At 42.4% G+C, this 10,549-nt stretch overlaps 1 protein-coding gene across 1 annotated transcript in view; it reads left to right on the top strand.

Moving 5' to 3' along the window:
• Positions 1-7,564: 7,564 nt before the first annotated feature.
• MAPK12 (mitogen-activated protein kinase 12) overlaps positions 7,565-10,549 on the top strand; it is a 29,141-nt gene continuing 26,156 nt past the window's right edge. The window contains 2 exon segments of the mRNA XM_015627465.3: positions 7,565-7,772; positions 8,462-8,591. Coding sequence (XP_015482951.1) covers positions 7,657-7,772; positions 8,462-8,591 — 246 coding nt within the window. The 5' untranslated portion in view covers positions 7,565-7,656.

Here is a 10,549-nt window from a genome sequence, read left to right as displayed (position 1 = left end):
AGGTTTTCTGACTGAAAAGTTGGAAAATTAAATAAAAAATTTCAGGATACATCAAATACCAATAATTTTTTAAGGATTAAATTTATCTGATTCCTCCATTATACTGTATACAGGAACATAGCATGCATAATGCTGTAACAGGAACATCCTTTTGGCACAAGGCCTCATCTATTGTATTGGCTGTGTCTTTCTACACACTTGTGATTCACAGCTGTTTAATGTTTAATTTGTGTCTTGTTCTTGCTCTGTCAGAGTCCTATTTGGGCGGTAGCTTTTTATGATATTTAGGTTCTCTGAAACTTTTGTCATATTCAACTGTATAGCAGTAATATAAAGTAATGGATTCTACTGCATTTGCTTTCCTCTGTATCTTTTCTATGTTAAAATAAAGGCTTTTTCTTAATAAACAGATTCAAAAACAAAAAATCAAGACCAAGAACTTTGATTTTTTTCAGAAATAGAAATAGGCATTTCATCTAGAAAACATGCTTCTAATTTGTGGACTAAGTGATAGACTGTTTTGGTAATATTGCCCAGTTATCCATTACTTGCATCCAATGAAATGCAGCCACTTGTATTCAACTTTCCCTAGGGCATGTTAATCTGGAGGTGATGCCTGCATAGATTTCTTGCAACTCCACTGCAGTGCTGTCAGCCATCATTCCTTTGGCTTTCTGTGAAGCTGGATGAGGCCTGTAATGATCATGCAATGACTGAATTTCATGCTGAATAAAATTAGTCTGACTACATAATGAAAATATTGACTCAGTCATATCTTAAACTTTTTTTTTTTTTTTAATTTGTTCATTTGCCAGTTAAAACTAGCTCAGTGCTTTATTTTCTCTGGAATCTGATATTGAGCTTACAAGCCTATTCAGCAGCTCCATTTCAGTTGTAAGGGCTAGGATGAAGTAAACAGATTTCACAAGAACTTTTCATGTCTGACAATAATTAATTTATTATAGGGTTTGTCCCTTCATTTGTTAATTCTGGTGTCCTGGCTCTGAGGGTGGCCATTGTCAAATGCTTCAAAGGATGCATAAAACTAGTTGCCATAGCTCTGCCACTTGAGGTAAAAGAAGGTTTATGTTGCTTCCAAAATTTGTTTTTCTTACAACTCTGAATCTTCCTTTGAATATTTTCTTTGCCATTCAGAGATGCAATTTTTTTTCTAGGAGATAAATTATGTAGGAAGAATATGGTCATAGCCACATTTAAACTAATCAAAGATGACAGTAATGGGCAACAATAGCTCAGCCCTTTTTAATGAATTACCATCAAAACCTGTAAATCATCTCATTTTAATGTAAAGAAAAACAGTAGGGAGACAGACATCTTTTTCCTAGATGTGCAAAATGAAGGCAATTACTCAGACCTCAAAAAACAGTAATTAAAGTGTTTTCATAGAGTAGGTAACCAGCTCCCTTGTGGCAACCCAACATGAAACTACAATTTGATAACTTTATCAGTTTACAACAGCAGGAGAGGGTAATTGGAAAGCCAGTACCCCAATGGGACAGAAAGGTGGAAAGCTTAGCACTAACAATGCTTATCATTTGAACACAGATGGAAGAAAACATTTATCAACCAACTCAAACAGGCAGATGGAGGTAAATATAGAGGAGAGAGGGCTTTGTCAGGTTTGGTGAGGCAGATGGCTTAAAGGTAAATTTTAAGAGTAAATAAATATGAAGCTTTTATAAAAAAATTATTTGCTAAAAATGTCTTTAATAAAAGCATCGATTGCATGGCCCAAATGTTATTTGCAAATCTTGTAGTGGTGCCTGCTTAAACAGTGGGGGTTTAATCTCCTGACAGCACTCTTACTTTCAGTAGCACAGTTGTTCCTTTGTAGGTGCTCCATACATTGCATGTATGCTTGAGGAGAGCAGCATGGGTTTCAGCCCACACTAAATTAGGGTACTCTCATCCCTGGCCACCTGCAAAGCACAAAGGGGAAGCTCGGAGGAGCATGGCTGGGCTTTGCTCATGGAGGAAGCAGATCAGGCTTCCAGTGGGGAGAACACAGCTGTCCAAGGGCTTTCTCTGATCAATTACTGACATTGTTAGCAATTTACTTTTAATCTGAATTTATCTAATTTCAGCTTTCAGTAACAAGAGCTTATCTGTCCACCTAGTGAATTGAAATCACTTCTAGTATTTATTATCGCACTCTATAATCAGGGCTAGTGCAACCCCAAGCCTAGTAATTTTATCATCACTGGCAGCAAAAGGTCTTGCAAAAGGAAAATCTTTTGCAAGCATCTCAGTCTTTTGACATGCCTACGCATACACTACACTTTTAGAATCTGTTTCTTTATTTTCTAACCTCTTTACCTCATCAGCACTGAAACCCAACAACAGGAAATTGATACAACACAGCCAAAGCAGACAGGAATAAAAACCTTTTAATCTACAATGGACCAATGGAAAGAAAAACCAAGGAGGGTTTAGAGGAAAAGCACTGTTTTAAAGGATATCATACCCTGAAGATACAAAGTGGCTACTTGAGTCTGAAATAGCAGGGTTACGGGTAAGTTCAAAAATATATAGAGAGGAAAAAATAGGAAATTGGATAATCAACACTGATATATGAAAAGAAATACATCATTATCAATAGGTCAAGAGTCATTATTTAGACAACATTGTTGCAGAGTTCTAGGTCATGGTCTTGGTGTCTTTTTTATCTGATATACCAGATGAAAGCAAAAGGGGAGGAGGGTCAGTGTGCTGCAAGATCTGACACAGCAAGCTCACCCTAAGTGTCAAGAGGGGAGCAACCTTTTCAAGGACCAAATGTGGGCAGCAAAAAGAAAAAAAAAGAAACTTTGACGGAGGTGGGAAGCAGTCAGTACAAAAGTTACTTCCTTCCTTTCTTCCTGTCACATGTGCTCCTGGATCATAACAAGAAAACAGACCTCTACTTTCCCCACTCTAGGGGCCTGGTCAAAGATGAATATGTCCAAAAAGTACCATACTGAACTGTCAGCACATATTATTTAAGTATCCTTTGCTACACCTGTAAATTACTGACTTGGCCCAAGAATCGCTGACAAATGAGCAGTGGTAAAGATTTAGCTCTCATGAAAAGAGAATTGCATTGTAAATTGGGTAAACAGTGTCTTTTGTTAGCAGCAGAAAGGGGTTCAACCTCGACAGGATCAGTCTCCTTAGGAAGGAATTAATAGCAACACTTCCATTTGCTTTAAAAGCAGTTGCTTTCTTCTCACACATTGATGGTACTGCTGCTAGTGTTTATGGATGCAAACACTGGTCCTCAGAAATTCAGCACACCTGCACAAGTGGGACTACCGAGTGTCATTAATTGAAGTCTGGGTAAGGGGGTTTAAGGCACTAGTACCAAGAGATTTAGAAAGCTGCATGAGTGCTGCTGCCACTGCCTTCCTTTCTGCTCTGAGATAAAATATTGAACTGATACACCTAAAAGGGTGTAAGTTTTCACTACAAGGAGGGAACATATTGTGAGCTTTCTATGTGAACACTGATCTTCTAACCAATCTGACATTTAATTCATTAGACCAGAAATTTCTACATAATGAGCAAAACTCTTCAATTAGGCTTCAATCCTGCAGACATAAATGCTTCATTTTGCACTCCCGTAGTTCCCTAGCTCCAATTATTGTCACAAGTTAAGATATGTACCATAGCACAGAGGTTTTAGCCAGTCCTTTTAGATTTCAATTTGACCACAAGTAATACTGAACACCATAGAAGTACTGAATCACAGTGGCAGCACTGAGACAACTATACACTAAATCTGCCATAACTGGCAGCCTCCACTGAGCAATACTTTGTTCCTTATAGAATAATATCCTGTGGATTAGCACTCAGATACAATAATATATGCCTACTTAATATTAGAGCCTGATTGCTCAAATCAAGAACGTATAGTTAAATTACATGCTGTGCAAAAATTACATACAGTACTCCTATCCTGCTCAGCTCTCTCATTAGGTTGAGGTGGAATCAAAGAAAATTAAGGTAGGATTGAGTAGGATGGATAAGATAGGGGTAAGAATGCCATGATGGTTTGGGTGGTTTAAACAGGAGATGTGCACAACTATGCCTTGACAAATGAGTAAAGATATCCATCAGTGATATCCATTAATGCTCTTTTCATATGATTTTTTGCATTGAAGTTGGGAAACTTGAAGAAGTTTTGTTTTGTTTTGTTTTTTTTTTGCTCTGTAGACTATAGCATCTCATACTGCAATAATCTGCGATAGTTTAAAAATTAAACTTCTTCAGTCTATTGTGGGAGAAAACTTGGTGGATTCTGAGGAGTGTAAGTTAGAAGAGTGTTAAAAGTAGTTGATTTATACAGATGTGTCTACTACTCTCTACAACTGGCCTCTCTTCCTCCACCAACGTCCAGCAAGCAGGGATAATGGGGTAGTACATAGTTACTAAGTAAGTTCTCACTTGACCTCTTGAAAAAATGAAACATATAGGTTTAAATATTTTTTAAAATAAAAGAACCACTTAGGTGGTACATACTTATTCCTTTCTGCTGATGGCTGAGTGACCTTAAAACATAGCAAAGTCCCCAGGAAGGCTACATGTCACAGAAACTGGAACTGAAACACCCTGCTCATGGGGCAGAGAGACAAAATCAGAAAAGCTGCAAAATACTTGGCAGAGACTCCAGTGGGGAAGGGTGGGGACAAAATAGCACAAGAGTATTATCCAATTAAAACAGATTTTTTAATTACTATTTTATAAGCTTCACTTCTTGTTGTAATAAATGGGATGAACTTACTTCCTCCACAGCAACAGATCTAAGTAGACAAGCACAGAGGATTTTTTGAAGGTGGGGATATAGAAAGCTTGCAAAAAATAATAATGTTCTAGGAATCAGCTTTCAACAATTCAGCAATATTTTGTGTTTGTTGACATTGAAGGTATGCTTTATGTGGCCAGATTATTCATATGCGAATTAGTGTATCAAGAATAAAATGATCATATGAAAGACAGACATAAACAGGCAAAAAAGTGGGAAGATGTTTGATTTTTCAAAGGACTTTGTATGGTCTCCTTTCCTGCATATTATCAGTGCCTGGACTGGAGATCAGGTGTCAGTCCCCTCTCCCTGCTCACATTGATGCCCAGGGCCCAGCAACTCGCCCACAGTTCAGCCCCTGACAAACAGGGCTGTGCCATTTTGTCATCTCCAAGTGACAGTTTGTGGTGAGCAGCTTTGCCATCAAACTCTCTTACCAGACATCATACATATAGGATTTCTCAGGAAAATATGGTTAGATTTCTCACTTCTTGCTTGTAGAGCTTTTGCTCCAGTACCAAAGCTTCACCTCCAGGCTGGAGGGAAATTGAGATCTCAGTTACCAGAGGGATTAGAAAGAGTACTGTACCCATCCCATCTACCTCATATGCTTTGGAGCTGATGACAACTGTCCAGCACATCAAAAGTTGGCTCTTTAAAAAAACCCCACCACATTCTGGTATATTTTAAGTCTTCCCTTTATGCGATAAGCATTAGAAAAGTGCAATTTTTTCACCATTAATGCATTTCTTATTTTTTGTTAATGATGTCTGAAGAAGATCTTTTTTTTTTTTTTCCTATTTACTTTACAATAAACATATGCCAGAAGCAGAAACATCTGATAGCATTCTTTTTTTAATCTATCCTGTCAAGCACACATTGCCCAGAATAAGATAGGGCTGTAGTGTCTATTAGTCCCCTTGCAACAAACTGTCTTTGGGAAAACACATCACCATGTATCCAGCTGAGCCTAGCAGGATGAGGGTACAGAGACTCACGCAGTTTGTGACACTGCTGTGAGATCTACCAGCTTTGGATGGACCCAAGCTTGTTGCATCATTCCCTTCATAGACATTTTGAATGGCAGACATCTTTGTTAGCCAGCATTAGTTAGGCTACTTCATCCATCTATAGCAAAGTAGGCCAAAATACTTACTTGAAGTAATGTATATGGGAAAACCAGCAATGGATAACTTTGTCAATTTAAAATGTTTTTAAAGAGTTGCTCTGTAATATTCCCAGCTTCTGCACAAGAGTGACTTTGTCTTGATTTTAAGTTAGTACTTTTATGTGTATCAAAATCATCTAATTTCTGCCTTGATAAAAAGCAAGCTGTAAAAAAGTACCACTTTGTCACAACTGGATAAAGGAAAAGTAAATGAGGGATGACAAGCAGAACTAATCCCCTATGTATTAGAAACATATACAATGGTCATTAAAAGTAATTTAACTAATGGACTAGCTCAAAACAAGAGGAAGCTGTTCTATCCTTCATCTTACCTGTACCACATACCGCACTGATATCTGAATAGCAAACAGCGTAGAAGGGATGCCAGAAATTAAAAAATAATCTCCTGGGGCAGTGGATTTTTAAAAGTAAACATCTACCATTGACCTAACACTTCTCACAAGCCTCATGTTAACCGTTAAATGTCAGAAGGGTGCTCTCCATTCTCACTAAACCGGAGATTCAAACAGGTCAGTGGAGAGCAGCACTGGAAGCCAGGGCTGGCAGCTGGAAGGTTGTGTTCTTCCTGTACCCCCGGAGGAGCAAGGGCAGGGCAGCTCTTCCACGTTTGGTAGTCAGGCACGAAAAGGGCTGTGCCCCTGGCAACTACCAAAATGGCACTGGGAGCCATGAAACTTGTCCAGATTGCCCCTTTAGAGTTAAACCACAAATTGAACTCTAGTGACAGCAAATCTGAACTATCTAACCTCAGCAACACTGCTCAGGGGTGAAGTCAAACAAAACAAAGGCTTTACCAGACCCTGAAGAGCAATAATTTTAATTATATTCAAATAGAGAACACATGAAACGTATTTTAAACTACATCTTTGCCTTACACGTGTTGCTTACCCAGGCCTATTTATTACAGGGCTAGTGAGAAGGTTGGTTGGTCTTGTCCATACTCCAGTACTGCAATCATTTCAAACCACTGTTGCAACAATTCCATTCCAGTTCACTTCAGCCATGCACAGGACCACTTGCTCTGAGCACCTGAACCAAGTGTATGCTGGCTTTTATTTAACTATATGAAATACTGTTGTAACTTGTGGTCTGACCCTGGGATGATCTGGGGACCCCCCAGCTGTTCATCTCCGGACAGAGGCCATACAAAAGCTCACTTTTGGATTCCCAGCTCTACCAGCTATAGCTTCTCGTACTCCTTAACACTTTGATGCAGCAGCCGATGGCACCTCACAGGAACTTGAGCATAAACGCAAAACGGACCCCCGTGAGGGTTCGCACCGTGGCGGGGAAGAGACGGCCGGGAGGGGTTTGATCCCCACCGCAAGGACTCGCATGGACAGCGTGAGCCTCGGCACCTGCCTCCCCGTCCGGGCCCGCTCGGCCGCCGCCGGGACACCGCGACCCTCCCGCCTCAGCCTCGGTGGAGAGCTGCCCCAGACGCCGGCGAAGGAGGGGAGGCAGGGCGCCGCGGGGCCGGGGCCGCTCCCAGTGCCGGTCCCCCGCGCTGAGGGGGGCGGCGGGCGGGGCTGCGCGGGGCGGGCGCGGGCGGTGCCGCTCGCTCAGGCCCAGCCCCTCAGCGCAGCCCGGCTCGGCGGAGCCGGCCGCTCCCGCTCCCCCGGCCCGGGCTCTTTGTCGGCGCGTGCCGGCGGGGGTCGGCAGCGCCATGTCCTCCCCCCAGAATGGCTTCTACCGGCAGGAGATCACCAAGACCCTCTGGGAAGTGCGGGACCGCTACCGGGACCTGCAGCCGGTGGGGTCCGGCGCCTACGGAGCCGTGTGGTGAGAGGGGCGGCGGGGGGCAGCCCGGGGGCGGGCGGCGGCCTCTGTCCCGGCCCGGGGGGTGCTGCCGGGCCCGGCCCTCTGGCTTGTTGCTCCCTGCCAACTTTTCCCGGTTGTTGTTCGGACCCGGGCTGGCCCCGCCCGGTGCCGTCGGCCCCTCGGGGGCAGAGGGGCGGCCAGGTGAACAGCGGGGCCGCCCCGGACCGGCCTGTTCGCGTGTTCCGTCCCTGGAGCGAGCAGAGCCCGGAGCGCTGCCCCAGCCCTGCCGGGGAGCGCTGCCCGCGGCACCCCGGAGCGGCAGCGTCCCTGAAGCTCGGGGTGTTGTAGCCCTTGGGGTGGGCCCCGAGGGCCCCTTGGTGTGGCTCTGCATTGGTGGTGCGTTTGGGCGTTTTATGGGGTTTTTTGTCTTACTTTTGGCTTGGGGATTTTTCTTTTTCCACTCCGCAGATGTTCCTCTTTAAAGCTTTTGATAATTGTCTACATTTCATCACAGAGTCTGGCAGGCTTTATACGATCGAAATGAGATGGCTGCTGGCGGAGGTGCTTTGGGGAGGTGGTCTGCCCCCATGGCACGGGCGGCTGCGGGCCGAGAGCCCGGCAGCACGGGGCAGGATGCAGCCGCTGCCCGGGTTTGCTGGGGTTTGCAGACTTGCTTCGGTCCTTGCTCACCAGACTATTTTCCCTTAAAGCTCAGCCGTCGATGGAAGAAGTGGTACCAAAGTGGCCATTAAGAAATTGTACCGGCCGTTTCAGTCTGAACTCTTTGCCAAACGAGCTTACCGAGAGCTGCGTCTCCTGAAACACATGAAGCATGAAAACGTGAGTTGTTAGCTCAAAACCACAGCTTAGGCACTCTAAATCAAAGAAAATATATAGATTTGGACAAGACAGATGTGTAGCTGAATGGAATAATGGAATCTTTCAGCCTTTTTTTTTATCTGCCTATCCTACAAACTTCAATTCACAGAAACAAGAATATCCTGTGGGAAGCACCACTTAATTTCCACGTAGGAAAGATTGGGTGGGGAGCATTAGGACCACAGTGCAGTATGCTCAGTGCTAATGAGAGGGATTAAAGACCAGAAATTACAGTCTCCATTACTATGTTCCTGTGTGTTGTGGGAGAATACAGAGCACAGATCCATGGGTTTCAGGTGCCATCATCTTCTTTTCTTCTTTTTCTTTTTTTTTTTTTTTTTAATTCCCTTGGGCTTGCATGAAGATGCAAATACACATATTTTTGGGGATAGGTTAGCATTTTTCTCTTTTTTTTATTTTTCATGAAGCATTTGAACCTTTCAGGCTGATAGTAATGGGAAATGGGGAAGGTCTGCAAATTACTAAAATTCCTTTACTGTGAGGTAGAGAATAGGTAATAGAATTCTGAATGTAATTCCCATGTAACATCAAAGAAGAACAGCTGTAGAAAGAAGTACTGAAAGTGTGATTGGGAGAGAGATTCATAATCCCAATACTGCTTAGGGGTTTAGGAAAAATAAAGAGGAAGTTTGTGCAAAAACAGTATTTATGGAGTGAAAGCACGGATTCCAGCTGAGAAGAGTCCCAGGGTCACAGTAGTAGTTTTAAGTGCTGTTCATGAAGAATTCATATGGGATAAAAAAAACGTATAGTTTGGAGGGAGTTGTTAAAATTACGCATAAGTACATAGTTTAAAATGTTAGTTGATGTGGAATATTAGAGCATACCTCCATTCAGACGGCCTTCACAAAAAGCTGAGACATCAAAAGTGAGGATGAGAGAAAGTGGTAATAACAATAACTAGTCATTGCCATTAAACATTATAATACTAATTAATTATTGTGTGAGTACAAACTACGTTTGTTTGAGGAATAATCTGTGGGCTATCCTGACAGTCCAGAAGGAAAAAGAGCTTTTTGTAGGCTTAAGAAACTGTCTGCTTGTTTTAATCTAAAACTTGTAGTCTGATTACTTCAAAGTAACTGCCTTATAACCGCTGCTGCATATGTTTAGGAGTTAATGTTTGCAGGAAACTTCTGTATATGGGCTTTAATACTCTCAGCATTTTCTTTAGTGAACTTTTGGGAGCAGAGCAGCCCATGCAGTTGCCAAGCTCCTAACTGTGTCCAGAATTTTGAGATTATTTTTCTTCCACTTCCCAGAATAATCTGTTGGGTAGCATTTTCCACTCTTAGCAGGTTTTATGCAGTGTATACCCTTTTGAGCAATACCCTAGAACTCCACTGTGGGATCAATTAGTAATTAAAGAGTTCAGAAGAAAATGCTCACTGGGGAACCTAAGGACAATCTGTACAAGTTACAGATCAATATATATAAAGGAAGGGAATGATTTACAATCTTAGGAAACAGTTTGGGCCACAGAAAGAAGAGATTTATGTACTAAGGAAAAGTTTTAGCATGAATTGTGGCATTTACTTATCAGAGAACAAAGACAAAATAAATGATCCTGCAGGGATTGGAGGCAGAAACTGACTGTTCCACCCATCTGTGATGAGATTGACATGGCAATACAGCCATTAAGACAATTCCTGTCTGCCACCCCAGCCTCATTCCCTTTTGTCAGTTGTGTTGGCCATGATGAATTAGAAGCAGCAGCAATGCCTTTTAAGATTTTCAGTTCATGAGCTGATCTCAAGGGTACTCCTTTAGCTGTTCTACCCATCTAAAATTAAACCAGAATGGCAGCATTGCTTCTCATTGTGATTTTTAGCCCGACCCTTTTGACCCGCAGTCACTCTGTCAAAGAGCTTCTTTTTGCATATGTCATAGAAACATAG

Source organism: Parus major, chromosome 1A, assembly GCF_001522545.3.
Source record: "Parus major isolate Abel chromosome 1A, Parus_major1.1, whole genome shotgun sequence".
NCBI lineage: Eukaryota > Metazoa > Chordata > Aves > Passeriformes > Paridae > Parus > Parus major.
The sequence above is the reverse complement of the archived record's forward strand: the minus strand, read 5'-3'. Positions and strand labels throughout refer to the sequence as shown.